Genomic DNA, 20,000 nt, shown 5'->3' on the forward strand with positions numbered 1-20,000 from the left:
TCATTTAAAGGTCAGGTAACTAGGCACACAACTGTAAAGAGGTCTATTTGAGAACTTTCAAAAGATAATAAATGAACATAATTCATGGTGCATTGTCAGATATTTCAGCTTACAACCTATTAATGCAATCGTAAATGACCAATCAGAAATGGGATGATCTTTTGAGTATATAATAAACAAATAAATAAATATTGCATGTATGTATACGTAAAATATGAAGTTCGGGACTTGAGGAACTGGCCGCTTAATACAGGATCACTAAAAATACTGACTGGGTGTGGTCTTATCTCAATTTTAAAGGCGCACCATACAAAAACACATCATGCAAGGAAACACTGGGACAATCAACACTCTTTCAAGCGATTAATACTTTAAACAAAATTGCCACCTTGTTAACGGTATAATATGTGAGCAAAAAATCAATTCATATTTTTCTTTGGATTTCAAAATTATGTTGACAAAACACTAAGTGACCCACGTTTTTAGCCTTGATTTCAAAAAGACACCTCTTTATTTTAACTTAATTTTCCTATTTAATGGTCCGCCATTACTAACATTATGTTCTTGAGAGAGCTGGATCGAGGAGAAAATGACGTCAAAGGCTCACTAGTTTAAGAATGCAATACGTGTGTACGCCGCAGAATTAATATGCAGCACGGGGGTTTTGGGCTTTCAGACTTTTAAACTCACGCTTTGCATATATAATAAGCTGCGTTCACACGCTGAAATTTTAAGCTAGTGCGCCTCTGACGTCACTTTTCCCTGGACCCAACCCTCTGAGGTCCAATCGGTCAGTTTTGAACGTGAGTAATGGCGGACCGTGAAAATCCAAAACTTACACTCAAAGTAAACGGCCTTTGGATAAAAATCAAAGCTCAAAATTTTGCAAGTAAGGTGTTAAACAAACACACTTTCAAAATCTGAAGGAAAAAAGGAAGTGTTTTTTTTTTTTATCACAGGGGCACTTTAAAGCATCGAAGTGAGTTAACAGAGGAGGAGGTTATGGTTTGGAAATCCCATGCGAGTATACGTTTGAAGGCGATTCATTATCCATAACATGACTGACAAACAAGCTAGTTTAAGAGTGAAGTATATTAAAAACGGACATTTTTTTTGCTCTCGTGATATCATTTTGTACGACGGTCACTTCTAGCTTTGTATGTGTTATTTCTTTGAAATGAGGATGGATCGCATTTTAAACACAATAAAATATTGCATAAAATGGTGGCCGCTTAAAACGGGTAAAAAATAATAACAAAGAAAGACAAATATAGGACTGCTACAGGGTGGCCGCGGCCACTTAATAGAAGTGGCCGCCTAATACAGGTAACAAATACAGCGTTTGTATGAGCAAAAAACCGGAACTTTGAAATCTGGCTACTTAACAGAGGGTGGCCGCTTAATAAAGGGCCGTTATATACAGGTTCCACTGTATATTATCGGTTGTCTCAAGATGTCATCACTTGAGAAGTGATAACAACGAGAACTGTACATCTTGAGTTAATAATAGTAAACTCTTTTGGCTTGGGTGTTGAACGACCTTGCAAGGCCAAGTTTGATGCTTTGGTTGAGTGGTAATGTCGTAATGATACACTGGCCTTTTGCATGACTGTGTCACTCCGGTCAAACCGGTTTAGGAAGCGCGCATCATATATTTGACAAAGCAAAGGTCAAAATCCAGCCTTCAGTACGAAAATCAATATGACGTCTAGAAGTGCGATCGAAGCTTGGCCTGGGTTTGACACTGTCTCCAAGCAGCAGCTTGCGAATACCGTACAATAAAGACTTGACACGATCTCTGCAGAGTCCTTTCTTTCTCGTCGAGTTAAAAAGGGCTCTGCTGACAGGGTGCTGGATTATGTGAATATTTAACAATTATTCCATGAGCGCGCGTTGGATATGAGATGATAGATAGCCAATAATTGTTTTATTAAAAACGCCCCCAAAATATAGAAAACTAGACTACAATAAAAATAAAAAGGCCCAAAAAATCACGCACATGCTTGCCGTGTTTGTCGATCATGGTATAATGGCTCATAACCCATGATGGCTTAGCCAATCAAAACTCTGGAATTGCATTATCCAATGATCCAGTTTTTAATTATACTCATTAGTCTAAACACACAGGTGATTATACAAAATCGCGCGCTCTCATTGGCTCGCTATCTCGGATTATCAGCAGATAATCATCTCGACGGACAAAATGGCTGCCAGTAGTCGTTTTGCCACTGTAAGTGAAGATGATTTCGCGTTGAAGTGTTTTTTTTTTCTCTTTTTTGAAATAATCACCTGTGTATTTATACTAAAACAATTATTCGCCTCAGGCTCAATATTCACCGATAATCACATCGCCTTCGGCGAATAATTTTTAAATACTAAACAACGTCACTTTCCTTCGTTAGTATATCTGTAGTTTTAACTTGATTAATTTTATAAGAATAAAAGTTGGAAAGAGCTTGTAAGAAGAAAGGGACGAAAATATCAGGCTATGTTTATGTGAAAAAGTAGGTAAAGAGTTAAATAACACTCCTAATCAAGTCAACGTTATCCAGCGTTTACCTTACAATACTGTTTCCATGTACATCCGAGTGAAGAGCTCGCCGTCTGAAGACTCAGGAGGAGCTTTGAACAGCCGACCCGATAGTGAGTTGACCCGGTTAGCCTAGCCAAGGCATTTATCTGGGGGGAAAAAGTGTCATGTTTTGGTGGGGGACTCTATCTTCGAAAAAAAAGAAATCTTGCTAGGTGGATAAGCTTTCCAGGTGAGCTATAACTTTTCGTTCTTCGGGTAAACGGCATTTTTGTAGGAAAGAAATTTGACTCGCATAGCCTTGTTCGAGTTGGCGAATTGTTTCTCCATATCAACCGAGCCGTAGAATAACATTAGAAATGAACAAGTCGTGAGACTTTAACTTCAAGAGATTCCCTGTTATTGAAGTATTAAAGCAAACACAAGATGTCATACCATTTTTCATTTTGCTTTTGGCTCAAATAAGGTAGAAATGATACCTTGGAGCACTTGGCGCTCAGCAATTTTCGCCTTCACCGGAAACTTTCCACTAAGAAACTAAAAGAAAAGTTAACATCAAATTATCAAAGCAGCGAATCAACACGTGATTTGACAGTCAACTTATAAACCACTTGAATTCTTAATTATATCGATATAGAAACATATTTAATGCAAGCGAGAGGAAAATGGCCAGAGACCATAACAAAAAGCTTTTGGTAAAGTACCAGGGTACCACGGACGATAGTGAGTCGTGTAAGTTGACCGAGCGAGATGAGTGCAAGCTACCGGGGCTTGAAATACAACCTGATAGCTTCAAATCATATATGGTTTGCCTTGCGGGAACATTTTGCAATGTCGTGTTAATGGGATATTGTTACAGCTTCGGTGTTCTATTCCCACCTCTTCAGAGTTATTTTCAAGAGGACAAAGCAACTACGGGTGAGTCTTGGAAATAATAATAATTACTGCGAATTATGCCTATATCTTCGGACAATTATGTTACATCTCATCACAATTTTTTTCACTCTTTCTTCTAAGCTTCCTTCGTTAATTATTGTTATCATTTATTATTGTTATTAAACAAATAGAACAACTTACAGACTGTCCACCTGTCACAATTGTCAGCGTGAGGAAACAAGATTTTTCAGAACCCTGCATAAAAGAAAAAAAATGAGAAAGTGCAATCACGATTCAAATGACATTTTCCCCGAATTGTACCGTAGACAATACAGGATTGAAAGGACATATTGAAATTGCGGAGGAACCTAATGCCAAAAAACATCAAAAGATATATGAGAAATATTGCAGGGTATTAAATAAAAATATCGGGAACTATAGAAAGCCGGAATAAGAGAGGGCGAAGAGATAAACCACAAGTACTCCGAGCTTAATGAAAAATCTAAAAAATTGAAAAAGCCTTGGCCTACTAATTATGGCTGAAATTATTACAGTGTGAGGAAACTAATAAATTAGAGCGGATAGATTGTGAATTTCATTATATCTCTCTTAGATGATTGGCCAATTCAGCGGGTTGCATTCAACAGCACGACCTGCTAATAACATTTTCAAAGATCTCGTTCAGAAAGTTCGTGCCAAACAATGCGGCACTCGAACTCGGGCAGCGTTTACACGAACACAGTTTCACATCGGCACGTTTTCACTACTTCGAAACGTGCAAAAATTAACCATTTTGAATCGAAAAATGCAAATTTCGCGCTATAATAGTAACCGTATTCAAATCGATGCCGTTTCGCCGTTCACACGACAGATGAAGCCGTCTCGTTTTGAAAACGCTCCACTCTTGGTAGCGTTTTCAAATCCACCCGGTTTCGCCAACGGTCTCGTGTAAACAGAAGGCATAACCGCATCGAAAACGATGCGGTACGTTACGCGTTCGTGTAAACGCTGCCTCGGTTAGGAATAGGTGTTTCTATATGCGTGCGCAATCTGCTTGCGTGGTGAAATTTTGTAAGCTAGTAAGTAATGGTAATACGTCTGAGTGGAATCCAATCTGGTCTGTAATCATACGGCTAACAAGATCGGAATCCGATTTCTTAATCACCAGTACCAGGGGGGGGATAGAAAAAAGGCCTGGTACTGAGAAACGATGTTCTCACAACTTGCTAAGCGGTAATCTTGGTCAGCGGGATATTTTTGAGCGGGCGCTCTTTGTGATAGCAGAGACAGTCGATAGCAGACCTCCTTTCAGGTGTTTTCGAATGTTAAAAAGATGGCGATCTCTGTAAAAACTATGTGTCTGTTGGCTTTATTGTTGGTGCTATTATCACGAAGTGAAGTTGAGAAAACGTTCATAGCTGACTCGTTCCCTAATGGCTCTGAAGCTTCCCGTGAGGCACAACTCACACAAATAATTTACGAGTACGAGTTGAATGCGTAGTCCGCGTAGCTAGTTTACTCGACATAAATCCGTTTATTCAGGGGAACCCAAATATTTCAAGTTGTTTCCGATGCATCGTCGGATATCCAAGTTTTAGGATTTAGACGGTAATCAGTGTAATTTATTCACTAAGGACCTCTTCCTGTTGTTCGATGGCTCCAAAACATCACGACAAACATCGTCGAAGCAACCACGTTTAATTTAATTCAACACAATATCTACTGGAAACGTGTTCTTCTCGCCGAAACACGAAAAACTGCTTTTGCAAACTTTCCTGTATATCAGCGGGATGTTTTGGGTTGGGGAGATCTGAAGGAAAGAATATTTTAAAAAAAATGTTACTTCATTCGACCTACCAAAAGTGCTACTTTCCATTCTTGAATTTGTCCTAGTCAAGTCAATTTTTATTTATGTTCAGACAGAAATAATAATTAATACAAATTAGTGCTTAAAATATAACATCAAGGGATTGCCAAGAAAAAGAAATTTTGCAATTGTAGGTTCGTTCATTGAACTAACCAAGTAGGTGACCCAAAACAAGAAATGAATGAGTCAAGGAAAAGAGATGCAAAAGAATTGTTTTAGATAAAAAGTATTACTTTATTAATTAAATAACAGTTAAAGATTACATAATTGTAAAACATTAGGAATCAATAAATTATAGTATTATAACCACCAATCACAGAATTTTTGATATATTGATGAAAATTGGAAAACAGCTTGATTTTCTTAACATCAATGGATAAAGAATTCCAAAGTTTTGGACCAGTGTAACTGAGAGAATGAATACTGCATTGAGTGGTATGAACAGATGTAACAAACAGATTATCAATCTGTGATTGATGTGTATTATATGAATGAATAGAAGATACCGGGTTAAAAAAATTAACAAATCTAGAAGGGCTTAGTTTATGGTGCCACTGATAAACAAAAGATAGAATTTCAAGATGAATTATATCAGAGAATTTGAGGAGTCTGATAGTGGCTGTCCTATATTGAACGTCAGCTGCAATCCTTTCAGCTGGGAACGTGCAGTGTCTCTTGGAACTAATTGTAACATCAAATTCCAGAACAAGTATTTTACCAGGGGTAGAGTACCAAGCCTATCTGTCATCTTGGTGACCCTAACTCCAGCAATTGAAGCATACACCTGCTAGCTATCTCGTGAACTGCGAATGTTCAGCTTGAACAGGGATAACTAAAAATTGATTATTTGGTAGAAAATTTGAGAAAGAAGAGTGACCTCAGGTTGGACCATGAGGATCTCCTTTGGACCCTGCAAATGTTAGATATAGAAATCCGCCAGAGGACTGGACACTGTATGCGACGTCATGTGACGTCAGAGAGAGGACCATGTGCTTTTGAAAAAGTTATGAAGCTAAACAGTTAAGTTAAAAACTGAGGAAATACACGAGGAATAATTCAACATTGTGTGGATTTCATGTGTAACACAAACTGAAATTCAAGGAATTCATTTGTATATACAGGAATTCCACTACCACTATCAACATACCTTCCCATTTGCTACAACTGCTGCTTGGTTGGCTGTATCAATGATGCAGGCAGTTACCCCTTAACTGCCTGTAGGGGAAGTTATGAAGCCAACCTGAACATGTGTGTTTTGAACAATACAGTTGGGATAGAGACAACCACATGAATTATGAGACGGGTAAAATAGCATATATTCCCTGCTGTTCACGTCAGGCAAACATCAAGTGTGTCCAGCCATATGGCTGTTCACACCACATGTCCAACTTCTTGAACAGTACATTTCATGTTACGTGCAACAATGGAGACAATGTGACTTCTACTAGTGATGTCCAGTCAACGACCAGAAACAAGAATTTTATTTGTTTATTTGTTTTTGCAGTCAAGGCCTCAAACATTTTCGTGCGCAACAAGCTAACACTCAGTGATCAACCCTTAATGAAATGTCCGCCCCATAATGGCATGTCATCGTCTTGACATGGCCCATTTATACTCTTTATTGATAACAAAACTCTCTCCCAGCTGGAAAATTGCAATCAGTGGTGATAGAACAATCCAACTGTTATTTTCTCCTGTAAGAAATGAAAAACACAATGTCAACGATAGACAAATTTTGCTTGCTGAAACTGGCACTGTGGATGCAGTGGAAGACAGAATGTGAGAACATGGCAGGAAAGCCTTTTAGATGAAAGAGGACTGACTTCACCAAGAAAGAAATACAAATTGCTTAAATTGAAACTGTGTATATTTGCTCCAGACAAAAAAAACCTTGATTAGAAAACTTTTAATTCAACCAATTTAATTCTCATTTTTTGTTGTCTCAGTGTCATCACAAAGTGGAGCAAAGAAAAATGAAAATGAAACTGGTTTGACAATTTTATAACCAAAACCAAAGGGTGGGCAGGGGGAATCCTAGAAAAAGTGACAGGTGTGCTCCATTCTGGCTTGACCGAAACACAATTAAAATCCATGACTCTGAACCACTTACAATGTTTAAAACTCTTTTTTCTCGTCTCTTCTCGTTATAATTTTCTTTCTTTTCTCTTTTTCTTTATTCCTTATCTTTGTATTATGTCTGTGGTGTGGCAAAAAAATAAAAAAAATAACAAACAACAAAAACTAACCTGATCATATATAGAGTTTACCTTAGTACCTTTCTGGCTAAAAAGACTATATAAAGCCAAACAGAAGTTTGTTGAAATGACTATTCTAATTCGTTTTAAGGCTTTGTTTTAAATTCTGATGAGCACTCCATCGCTTTTATTTAGGAATCTCGCACCGGCAGGTTAGTTTTGCAGGTTGCAGGTTGCAGGTTGAAATTTACTGTGACTGTTACATGAATAGCTAACCTTAGGCCTAATTAGGCCTAAAGAAACGTTTTTAGGCCTAAGGAGGCCTAAAGAAACGTTTTTAGGCCTAATTAGGCCTAAGGTTAGCTATTCATGTAACAGTCACAGTAAATTTCAACCTGCAACCTGCAACCTGCAAAACTAACCTGCCGATCTCGCACCAGGAGTATCAATGAAAATCCTCAAAGACAAGTAATGCAATTGAAGTTGAAAACAAACAATGCAAGCAAAAGAACTCTTCCTCAATGAAAGCTGGTTTTCACAATATTCTCTTTTCGCGTACGAATTTCTTTTTATAGGCGGTACTAAATGCTAGCTGGAAAAAGTTACAAAGTAAAACGTAGGTTTAGTTATCAAATAACACATGCAAAGGTATGTCTATCTCTGAGTATTAAGTGTTTCTACTACAAATACCATAAATCGAACGCCCGATTGACATTTTACAAAGATAAAAAAATTTAGTGGAACTTGAAAATTGCGAGTTACTATACAGCGGGGATAATTACTGTTTGCTCACCAACCTGTTTTATCACCTAGCCAATAATCTTAAGCTTACTAGCTCAAGAGGCTTTTTTAATGCGAAGTCATACACATTTACAAAATGTTGCCTTACCTTGATCTCGAAGAAACTACTGTGCGTTAAAAACGACGTCCACCAAGAAGTAAATTTTCCAAATTGAAGGGCTTCGAAATAAAAAAAAATCGTTGTATAAACTAAAAAAAGCCACCACATTTCGCACCGACATCGGCCGCCATGTTTCTTGTTTTGTTTACATTTCGGGATGACAAATTCTGCTCGTGCGCAATACACGAATCCGCTGACTGATGCCTCCATGATTGCTTTGCAAGTTGTGAGGACATCGTTTGGATTTCATTTAAGAGAATGTATGGGAAGTTGCTTCCCCCCCCCCCCCCCTGACCAGTACGATTACAGACCGAATTGGATGACACGAAGTCCTCTTACCAATTAATCATAAAAATTACCGTTTCCGAGAAATGAAGAAGAGCCTAGTTATGAAAAAAAGGGAAAATTTGCATTAAAAGACTGACAAAGGAGGCGTAAATTGTTTAATGTCCTTCTGAAAGAAAGAATGCCCCAATTTAGGGGTCTGTACACTGTTTCTACGGTGATTGAAACCACGGTTGTGATTAGTTGATTTAAACTACAACTTTGAATGTGATTGGCTTATTGAACTGTCCGATAACAAACTGGCCCGCGTTGCTCGAAGTGTGGTTAACGCTAACCAGCGTTAAATACCATGGAAGCCTATAGGTTTTGTTAAGGAATACCCCAAGAGTTTTAGGGCCGCGTGCAAGCTGGGCACTAGTATGGCCTGTAAAGCCGGAATCGCGCGACGTGTTTTTCTGATTTTTGTGACGTCAGCGTGACCAAATCTGTAAAATTGACAGCTAATTTTCTCGCGTTCCCTACGGTAATTTTTTCAAAAATTGGTTCAGTTCTAACCACATACAGTTCCTATCAAATGACCTATAGTTGTGAAAATCTGTCAGAGCTAATCGAATATATTAAGAAAAATGACAAATTACAGAATATTGGCAAAACCATCTGAACGACCTCGACTTTTTACCACTTCAAAATGTCAGGCAATACCATAATCTGGCAAGGAATAAAGTAGAATTCACCGAAGGAAACTATAAATATTAAGGAATTTAGGCCAAATACAAGAATATATCTGCCTGTCGTTAGATGTGATGTTGCCATGGTAACGGCGATAATCCAAAAATTGAAACCCAAAAAATATTAAGCCTTATTATATCGGTACCTATACTGGTAAAATTCTACAGGGAAATTTTAAGAGAAATTAACTAGGTTTCTTTTTGTAACTCGTGCCCTGTAGTGAGGGTATTCGCAAATATTCTAGGGAGACACCTAAACCAAAGGTTAGCTCTAACCAGGCTTCCAGCAACCGCCCCGTGTCCGATAACAACTTGGCAAGTGAATAACCAATCACAATCCAGGAAATTGCAATTTTTATGATTAATTTATTTATGGTGCAATATTCTTAATTCTTTCGGTGCGTAATGAAAATACCAAAGTATATGTGCCCTGGGGAAATTAAGGATTAATTTCAAGCGTCTTTTTAAAGTTTTCACAAAAGTGGAAAAATTTAAAAAGACGCATGAAATTAGTCCTTAAATGCACGAGGGCACATTGCGATTACATGTTTATCACATAAAGGGCAAAAGTATTGAAGGAAACCCGTCCAATGCCGCGACAAATGACAATCAACTTAACACGCTTTCATTCGGTTAGACTTCAATTCAATAAATCGTTGCTGCGAACAGAAATAGCGCTTAAAATGTATTTTATCTGTGGACATTTGCAAAAAGCAGTTTAATTGGAGTTAGAACCTAGAAGATTCTTTTGTAAATGTAACTCAGTTCGCTTGATCAGAAAAAGCAACCGTTAACCAATCAGGATCAAGTAATCCCCAAAAGTGCCCTCGCGATTATAATTAAGGAAAAAATGTCCTCCGTCTCAGCCAATCAGCATTCAGTAATTATGTTTCGGCATATGTGATAAACCTAATTAACAGCAAAAGCAGAAACAGGAAAAACAAAGAGGACGAAAATGATCTAATTATCTTCCTAAGATCGTAACGGTGGCTGCTGTTTTCCCTGTTTTCTTTTTCTTTTCTTTTTTTTCTACAGCCTGGGTTGGATCATTGCACATGTCAATTAGCAGTCTGCTTGGACCAGTAGCTGCTAATCTTTGTGATAGCTATGGATGTCGCCTTACTGCTATATTTGGCGGAGTTACTTGTGTTCTGGGTCTCCTTTTAACCTCACAAGCTCCGAACATCTTCTGTATGTACTTAACTTACAGCGTCATCGTAGGTTTTGGAACGTGTTGTGTCTACACCGCCAGCTTCGTTGTCGTTCCTCGATATTTCTTGAAAAGGCGCGCTCTGGCCACAGGTATTGTAAGCTGTGGACCTGCAGGGGGAGCGCTCGTAATGGGTCCACTTCTACAGTTGTTACTGGATACCACAGGTTGGAGAAACACGTTCATAGCCATGGCTGGGATGGCTTCAGTGATCTGCCTGCTAGCTTTAGTTTATGATAGGCGCACGGCTCAAGAGATTTCAACTTCGGAGGAGTTAGTGAATACTGAAACACGCGATATAGTGATGGGTAAAAAGCAATCGACTTGGTGCAGAGACATTTTCACAAACCCAACCCTCGTTACTTGGACAGTCTGCTGTGGAGTGGCATTCTTGGGTTTGTACAACCCACAAGTTTTGTTGGTGAGTCCCTACTTGCTAGCGTGACTGAAGATAACTAAGGAACCAGTCAACGGCAGGGAGAACAACATCCTGAAGCTTATCAATGAGAATACATGATGGTTTTTACCGTCGAAAGCTTTGCTCATATCTAGCAAAACAACGGCGGCTAACTGTTTCCTATCTATAGACTCTAGGATAGCATCAGTTGTTTGTATTATAGATGATTCCGTAGAGTTCCACTTCTCAAGTTATTTCCACATTGCTTGGGCGTCAGGCGTTGATTTATTTAGTAGATGTTAACTGGTCGTGGGCGACTCTTTCACAGGTCTTTGAAAGCACAGGCAATAGCGAAATAGGTCTAATATTGCTAGGAACTTCATGGTCGCCATCTTTCGGAATTGGTATCACCATTAAAGTCTACCAAGCAATAGGAAAGTGCGAAAAATGGAAAAGAGCATTGATAATAGATGTAATTGAAGGCAAGGTGGCAGGGAGACTGTCTTTTATGACGCGACATGGGATCTTGTCTATTCCAGGAGATTTATTCGGCGTAATAGATGTGATGATCTTTCGTACTTGTTCTGAATCCAGATAGGTTCAAAAAAGAATTTTTCAGATGTAAGGTAATCGCGAGGGTCGACGAAGGTAGAAGTGTGTTTTTCGCAGACAGGTCAGGAGCCCATCACCCGGAGCGTGCAACTTCCATACAGCGTCTGTGAAACGGCGTTTTCACAAGTAAGGTTATTTTTAGATACGCCTTTCCCGCGAATTAGTTTTCAAAAGCCAATCAGAAGCGGTGCATAATTAATAACAGTTTATTATTAATTATGCACCGCTTCTGATTGGCTTTTGAAAACTAATTCGCGGGAAAGGCGTATCTAAAAATAACCTTACTTGTGAAAACGCCGTTGCACGAAAATAGGTAAGTTGCACGCTCCGGGTGATGGGCTCCTGGACAGGTTTTTAATTTTCTCGGTTGTCCTTCTGCCATCGCTTGCAAAGAAGTTATTCAAATCATTAAGTCCTACCCAAAGTTCTCTGAGGAGCTGATTTCTTGGGAATACAACTACGAATTGCTTTCCATATAGCATTGGTGTTGTGACAAATTAGGGAACAAGGGAACAAAAACAATTTTAGGGATCAAAAAGGTGGGAACAAGTTTGAAAGTAATTTTTGGAACAAAGGAACACAAGCAAATTTTTAAAGGGAACAAGGACCAAACTCCCCCCCCCGCCTTCTGGGTGGGACTCATTGGAAATGTCTATTTGATAGGTGTGAACAATTTGTGAAAGAAAATAGTTTTAGCCTTCCGCAGCTTATTAAAAGGGCTCAACACGAGCCACTTGAACCAATTAGAACGCAAAACGTGCTAGCAAGTTGTGATTGATTTCTCTTTTATTTCTGGCCCCAGTTGTTCAAACGATGGATAGCGCTATCCACCGAAAAAATCACTATTCAGAGGATAAACACTAGCAAAACCAATTGAGTTATCCAGTGGATGGTGATTTATTCGCCGGATAGCGCTATCCATCGTTTGAACAACTGGAGCCTGATTGGTTACGAATGTCGTGCGTGACATTTAAGTTAAATGAAAGAAATGTGCTAGGATTACTTCTATATCTTTCAACAATTAAGTTAGTCACCAAACACAGTAAAGCAATTAACGCCGAAACAGTGCATGTTGAAATATCTTTCGGAATTTAATTAATTTAACTAGTTACAACCTGTTTATTAAAATCACTTTTTTAACACAGGTAAAGTATGCTGAGCAGCAAGGACTATCAGCTGATAAATCTGCTATGTTCTTCTGTTACATGGGTCTCGCTTCAGCGGTAGCAAGAATTACTACTGGCCGAGTGTGCGACTTGAAATTCATCACTGCTCAAGCCATTACTCAGGGAGCTTTGTACATCATCAGTGGTGCAATGTGCCTGCTTCCTTTTGCTAGCACATATTACCAGCTTGTTGCCTACTCTTTGGTGTTCGGATTTTGTGACGGTTGCTATGGTTCCTCTATTAACTTTCAGGTCATTGGCTGCGTGAAAAGTCATTTCACTTCAAGGGCTTTCGGCCTCTGGCTCGGAGTCACGTCACCGAGTATGGCTGCAGGGCCACCCATTGCCGGTAAGCATTGAAATAATGCAAAATTGAGATAAATAAAGACCACTGAAAAAACCCCGTAGGATCGTTTTTGTTAAACGTAGCAGGGCCGAAGAGGTCGTGGTCAGTTAAAGAACAATCAAATGTTCATAATTGTATACGTAGACTTCATCTCTTAATCCAACAAAAGCATGGCCGTCAAGTAGTATATGACCGCTAAACCAACCTGACTATCCCGCGCTTTGAGCTATATTATAGTTTATTTCATTCGTCTTATCTTCCTTTTGAATAAGCCTGCGAGATAATGACCTTTGAGTGTATTTTCTTCCCATTCCTTGTAGGTTTTGTTGCTGATAGAATGGATTCCTACGCTCCTGCATTTTATATGTCAGCCGCTTTTGTCTTCGTTGCAGCTACAGTTCCCTGTTTCTTATGTTGTTTTAACTATCGAAATAACTCAAATATTCTACAGGTGGAACTTTTATCCATAGGGCACCTTTTAGAGAGAGAAACTGTTTTGTAAGACAGTAGCTGAAAATGATCTGAAACAAAAAATGAGACGAACTTTGGAATTAAAGCAGACAAATAGGAACCAAGCGGCGTAGCATCGATATTTTTTGTTGATATTATCATTTATTATATGGTTCTATATCACAGGGACTAGGAACTACCCAAATTCACGAATTTGATTGGCTGAAATCGAATGGATATTGACCGCGGTCCAGATTTTTCAATCTAGTCGACCGGCATCTAGACCAGTAATGTTTTAAGGTGAAAAAGTTGCAAACTAAAATGCAAAAATATTGAGTATTTTCTTCTACCAATAGTTTATTATGGAAGTGCCAAAAAGCATGATGTGAAAAAAAGGTAATGAGGACCAGCAAACTTTGGCAGAATTAAGTTCAGATCATCGCCACTCATCGCTGTTCGCAAGAAAAATATCACTTTGCACCCCCAAACCAGGTACATTTAACGAATGAAATCGTTCTTGTTTGCCATATAATAAACATCTTATTAACCGAGCTTGGTCAGTCTGTATGGGAGAATCTAATGACCTTGGGCGTGTGCACAGACCTCACTGCGTTCGGTCTGTACACACGCCCGAGGTCATTAGATTCTCTGAACAGACCTCCAGCTCGGTTAATAACAGTTAAATAAGGTTGAAACCTTGAATACTGCATTTATTTACTGCTCGGATAAAAAATGGTACTCCACGTACCAAAAAAATTGATTCGCCTCGGATGGCAGCCTCTCTTTTGTCATATTTCAATCCCGTGCCATCAGGCTCTTTGGTCATCATCAGCGGGCTGTCGCCAGAACAGACTGAGATAATCGAAAAAAATTCGGTTAAGTTTTTGATTGCCTGTTACGTTACAACTTCAAAAGCGCCGATCTAGAAATCGTCTCAGTCTCTCCTGGCGACAACCCGCTAACTAAAGAGCCTGAGGACTCTGGGTACGAGATTAGCCACGTTTAATAAGAAGTACCGCATGCGCACTGGGTTCTCGTGTATACTATCTGCTTGTCAAAAACTTTAGCCAGGCTCCCGTTCCAGATTCACAGTAGCGTTTTTAACTGAGAAAGAGGTGTGTAAACGAGAAACAAGTACCACATTTTCTGGTTCCCGTATCGTTTTTACCCGAGCAGTGCCAACAATTTCCCGTAGTGTAAATGGGCCCTTTAACGGGCTTCAAATTTTCCTTGTCAGTTCATATACTGTAAGACTGCGGCAAGTGTTTCCAAGCTGAAAGCTAAAACAAAAAATGCGGCGAATTTAAGTATTAAGGAGAACGAATAGTAAATAATTTGTAGATAATCGATAATTTTGTGCTTACACAAACGGTTAAGCACAGGGGCCCCCAAGTGAACGAAAATTAGTTTCAAAATGCATAATAGTACGCAGAAAAAACTTACACGAAAACGCTAATAAAACACTTCAAGTTGTAATTTTGCTGGGAAAAAAAGGTGTTCCGCACTCCCACGGTGATTATGAGCGAAATTCCAGCTCCCAGCTAGATAGTTAAGAGAACTTCCAGTCAGCCGACTTTGTGGGACTGTTTCCCAGCCCTCAAAGAACCTCGTGAATCTAAACGACTCGCCAAATCGGTCAAAATAGGTTTCTTTCTTAACGTGCGATAACTTGAACCAGCGGTAACCTTCTTCTGTTCTCACCCAGTCAACACGGATTGAAATGCTAAAAAATATTGAAAGCTTCCTGAGCGAAAGAGCATGAAAATTAATAACTTGCTAGCCAGCTGAATTCCCAAACCGAACAGATACTTTGCGGAACACCTTCGTTGGGTGCTCCTGTAAGCAATATTTGCTGAGATGATGTAGGATAAACGTAGATAGTCCATCCAAAGCGAGATCGGAATAACAACGATTGTCCACTAAACGGAACATGAAATGGTAAAAAGGTTAAGTCAAAATGGGAAAAGTCCAGCTATTCTTTGCAATATAGTAAAGGCGAAAATCAAATAATTCAGTCAAAGGGAAAATAGACTTCATTTCATTGTTCAAACAACACAATAGAATGTACGTTGTACAACCTAACATCAAATGGCCTTGTTTCCCGAAAAAGTTGGCTGACCCTTTTGAAAGAAAAAATTAAAATGCAAAGAAACAGTTTACAAAACATATTAAAAAGGGACATGATCGTGTTTTCACAAACCTAAAAAGACTAGGGAATGGTCAAGCAAAAGGTTTGCCAGTGAAATGTTATAAGAAATACATACGGACAGTTGTTTCAGCGAAATCTTTCGTTTGGCGCCAGTGAAAGATAGATGAATCAAGTACGAGGTAGCTTAAAGAGTACCCACGATAGGTAAAGAGTTGGTCGAGGCGCATTTCACAGTTGCTCTAGTTTCTTCAAAGTGCTCAACAAATTAATATTACAAAGCAGAATTTGATAGAGTCAATTTTCAGAATTTGATTGCAGTTATTTAACTTATTCATCTTGACAACAGCCAACAATTCACATTTTTAGTGCTGTCGCTACAAATGTCAGGAATAAAATATACAACTTCCCTTTTTAATAAGCCAAAATAAATATCCCTAGAGATCCAGGCACAAACTGCTCAAAATAATGAGCAAATGTCATTGACAGTGCCTGGATATGTACCGCAAAAAAAAAAAGAATTTAATATCATTGTTCGTCGACAGCCGGAGTTTCACTGACTGCCTGTTATCTTTAGCCGATTCAAAGCGTCTCACCGCGATCTTGATTATTCATGATATGTCACTCGTCTCATGTAATAGTTGTTTATTTTGTTGAAAGTATTTGATTTTCCTGACATCTATTATTGTAAAACGTAAATTTGCATCAACTAGCAAATTTCATTTTCTTCCGACATAGAACTGATCCGACAAAATGATTGTATTTTGCTCAATATTCTTCTTAGACCAAATAATCGATATAACCTCTCAAATAAAATGGGGTATTATTCAAAAGCTGCTATCATCCACGAAAACGGATTCTGGGCGAGGATTCATTCTTGTCCAATTTTGATTACTGCCACGGAGGTACAGACCGCTTATCAATGCAGGTTGCTCTTTGAACGTGTTACTTCCGTCCATGTACACTAAACGAAACGTTGCTGAAATTATTTTCTTTCAAAATGCTGTTCGTCTCTTTTTCAAAACGAGTCACAGTGGCTTTGAGAGAGGTCAGTAAAAAGAATTCTCATCATGGCTCTAAGACACTCTAACACTCATGTTAAAATCGTGACAAACTCTATAGTAATGATTTTTTAAAAAAGAGTTCGTAAGGGTCGAATTGTCAACGTGAAAAAAACTGGCTTACGTTTCCAGCGGTTAGCCCTTCGCAATCAGAGCGAATGGGGAGGATTTCAATGAGAAGAACATCTAGGCGTGCTAAGCTCTGATATTTCATTATGATGAAGTTGAATTCAATAATAATTATTTCAAATATAAATACGTGTTCAAAAGTAGACCACCCTAGCGATAGTGGCAGCAACCACTATATTGTAAGGATACTCAGATGGCGAAATTGACACTAACAGAAAACGACATATTTTTAAATTGTAATTTGACATATTTAGCCTTTTCAATCTTTGGAAATATACCAATAACCTGCGTTTGTCAAGTACCTCTCAAGGACATTTTCCTTTCGTGTAATAAATTATATTAAGTTCTTTACTTAGGGCGCTTTCCATTTGACCGGCTAATTCTACAACGCTTCAAATTAACACGCTTCGGAGATGATATATACTCCTCCGGAAGAATACGAGGGATTATCATGCAAGTTCGTTCAAATTGTTGCATTTTCTTTGCAAAGTGACGGGTCTGGCCGGCTAGGTCGGACAAAAGGGAAGCGCCATTGGACAAAATTACAAAAGAATCATAAAACGAAAAAAAAAACCCGATTCTTACCAAACTATCGTGCAGTTCAAGTCAGCACGCCAAATATGCACTATGTTTTGTTTATTTGGGACACCTCTTGTTGTTTCATCATAAAATATATTCATTCAGGGGCACCCAACGAGGATATAGTTCAAAACCACTTAAACATAGCTCTGTTAACGTATTTTAGTAGATATAGGCATATTTTTATCCTCTAAAATGTTTTCATCTGTTCGGATTTCCAAGCTGAAAGTCTAGTGGTCCGAAAACTTTAGGGATCAAAACTTACTTTTTCGAAAAATTTAGCCAGGAAAAAGGCTCCCGAAAATTCTAGGTGACCTTTTTGAGGTAAAAATCCGTTAAAAATGGGCAATCATACAATTTTTTAGATGTTCGAAAATCCTAGGACAGGCAGGCAAGCAAGAAATTTTACAACAAAAAAAGTTACGAAAATTCTAGATCTCAAAGCGTCTTCCGAACAGATATTTTCCGGAAATTGATGTTGGGTGCCCCTGTTCATTGACTGCACCAATACTGAATTTGATAAAAGATCTCTAAATTAATATTGTTTCTAGTTTCTTGCTCGTTCAAACTAGTCTCAGTGAGAATTTGGTCAATTCTGGTTCGCCCTCTCCGGTGGTTCCACTGTGAGGCACTTCAAGGCTTGTAACGTTGCTTTTCCTTGAACACAGCGAGATACAATCATTGTAGAGGCGATATAGTTCCCTTCTAAAGGCCTGATTCCTTGTTCCATAGACTAAAGGGTTGCACATACTATTGGCATAACCTAGTAAAAGGGTGCCAATGTCAATGGCTCTTGGCAATGGGTTGGGATGATAAACATCAATAAACATCGTGATTGCAAACGGAGCCCAACACACCATAAAACAAACATCAACTATCAACAAAGTATTGGTTATTTGAACTTCTTCCGGCGACATAGTAAAGCGCTTTATTTTTCTTCCATTTTCTTGTTCTCTGCTCGAGTTATACGGTTTAAGATTGTCCTCTCTATGTTGTTCGACTCGCTGTCTTGATTGCCTCGTAAATTTTAAAATGTGAAAGTATGAGACAGACATGACTGTAAGGGGACCGAAGAAACATATCGTCAACATGAAATACATGTAATAAACGTCAGAAGGCCATAATACAAAACAGTAGGATTTCCCAGGGATATAGCGATAATCTGCCCAGCCAAACAAAGGAGGGAGGGATATAAGCGAAGATAGCAACCACACAGTTGCTCCGAACAGTACTGACTTCCGCTGAGTAAAAATTGTATGGTACGTTTTCCACCGCACCACGTAGTAATATCTGTTGATTGCGATCATAGCAAGTGACATGACGGATGAAACAAATGACAGCATTGTGGTGAATCCCAACAAATCGCAAGCGGTTTCTCCAAAGATCCATCTTTGCTCCATAATCGTCACAACTGTTACTGGCATGTTGAGCACAGAAACCAATAAATCAGCAAAAGCGAGATTAAGAAGATAGCCATTGGAGATCGTGCGCAGTTGTTTTCTTCTTAGGAAGACAACAAACATAAGCGCATTTCCCAAAACAGAAGCCATACAAATCGCCACAAGAAGTAAAGCTTCGATAATGTTTGAAGTGGTTGTGGACGCCATTTCTTTGGCCGCAGCGATTGCCACGATTTACCAAATGCTTGAATTTCTACTTAATTATATGATAAATTTAAAATATTGCCACTGTGACCAAATTTGTGAAAATTAATATTAATGACAATACGCTCCGACCAATTTTATCGACATTTAAGAACAATTGAGATTTGTGTTTTGATAGGTTAATTGATGGTACATTTCTCATGTATTTAAGTTCTCCTTTTGATATTCCGTAGTTTTTACATTGCTATGAACACGTCAGTTTCATATCTTCATAAAAGCTGTCACATTTACATTATGAAATACTGAAAAGAATCCAACATTAAAACACTTGTCGATCCAACGAGTATACAAAATGAGTAATGGTGAAGAATAAAGTTTGTAATATTACATGTAATCGAAAGCGAGAAATTCCGGCTATGGGCCGATACAAACTCGCCGAGAATACTTAAGCGTCATGTAAATGAATTATGTCGTACAAAGACATGATTTGAGGGTATAATGACAAAAGCTTTTATATGGGAATTTTCAAAGAATCAACCAAGACTTGTTTGTTCAAATGACGACGCGATTATGAATATTTGCAGTATTATTCAAATATTACCTATCGTTAACTTCCAAGTGGTGAGTTTGATTTCGAAGTTAAGCTTCGATCGCGGATTTCCGTCAACCAAACAAATTAGGGAGTTTAAGAACCACGGCGTCTACGCCAACGACGACGCCACAAAACAATAATATCATTAGTTAAAAGAGCATAAATAATCGCGCTGCACATCAGCACGGAGTTTGGCAAGTACGTTTGCGGTCCTCTGTATAACGACGACGTAAAAATCACCGAATTTGAGGTTTTGACGACGGAGTAAGGACGCAACAGAGAATCTTTCATTCTCTCTCAAGGTTCGCTCTGAAACTACTCGGACC

At 38.6% G+C, this 20,000-nt stretch overlaps 2 protein-coding genes and 2 long non-coding RNA genes across 4 annotated transcripts; 1 reads left to right on the forward strand and 3 right to left on the reverse strand.

Annotated features, from left to right (window-relative positions):
• Positions 1–2,571: 2,571 nt before the first annotated feature.
• On the reverse strand, positions 2,572–3,940 carry LOC138007948 (uncharacterized). The gene is made up of 3 exons (XR_011124142.1): positions 3,608–3,940; positions 3,010–3,067; positions 2,572–2,679 (listed from the first exon to the last, which is right to left on the reverse strand). It is a non-coding gene; the product is annotated as an uncharacterized lncRNA (long non-coding RNA).
• On the forward strand, positions 3,188–13,663 carry LOC138007946 (monocarboxylate transporter 10-like). Its single transcript, XM_068855082.1, has 4 exons — positions 3,188–3,448; positions 10,418–11,013; positions 12,747–13,116; positions 13,434–13,663. Exons 1-4 carry the CDS (start codon positions 3,196–3,198, stop codon positions 13,613–13,615), a joined length of 1,401 nt encoding a protein of 466 aa, XP_068711183.1. The 5' UTR covers positions 3,188–3,195; the 3' UTR covers positions 13,616–13,663.
• On the reverse strand, positions 6,719–8,648 carry LOC138007947 (uncharacterized). Its single transcript, XR_011124141.1, has 3 exons — positions 8,358–8,648; positions 7,384–7,470; positions 6,719–6,967 (listed from the first exon to the last, which is right to left on the reverse strand). It is a non-coding gene; the product is annotated as an uncharacterized lncRNA (long non-coding RNA).
• A 2,739-nt stretch (positions 13,664–16,402) lies between the features above and the next one.
• On the reverse strand, positions 16,403–19,127 carry LOC138006087 (G-protein coupled receptor 161-like). The gene has a single exon (XM_068852251.1). It carries the CDS (start codon positions 19,083–19,085, stop codon positions 18,042–18,044), a length of 1,044 nt encoding a protein of 347 aa, XP_068708352.1. The 5' UTR covers positions 19,086–19,127; the 3' UTR covers positions 16,403–18,041.
• Positions 19,128–20,000: the final 873 nt, after the last annotated feature.

The sequence above is a fragment of the Montipora foliosa genome, chromosome 6, assembly GCF_036669935.1.
Source record: "Montipora foliosa isolate CH-2021 chromosome 6, ASM3666993v2, whole genome shotgun sequence".
In the NCBI taxonomy this organism is placed as follows: Eukaryota; Metazoa; Cnidaria; class Anthozoa; order Scleractinia; family Acroporidae; genus Montipora; species Montipora foliosa.

Bases quoted from the DNA above. Each gene is read 5' to 3' on its own strand.
- LOC138007946 (XM_068855082.1), top strand. From the start codon at position 3,196: ATGGCCAGAGACCATAACAAAAAGCTTTTGGTAAAGTACCAGGGTACC. The intron at 3,449-10,417 runs GTGAGTCTTGGA...TTTTTTCTACAG, and splicing joins AGAGGACAAAGCAACTACGG to CCTGGGTTGGATCATTGCAC. The intron at 11,014-12,746 runs GTGAGTCCCTAC...TTTTTAACACAG, and splicing joins ACAACCCACAAGTTTTGTTG to GTAAAGTATGCTGAGCAGCA.
- LOC138006087 (XM_068852251.1), bottom strand. From the start codon at position 19,085: ATGGCGTCCACAACCACTTCAAACATTATCGAAGCTTTACTTCTTGTG.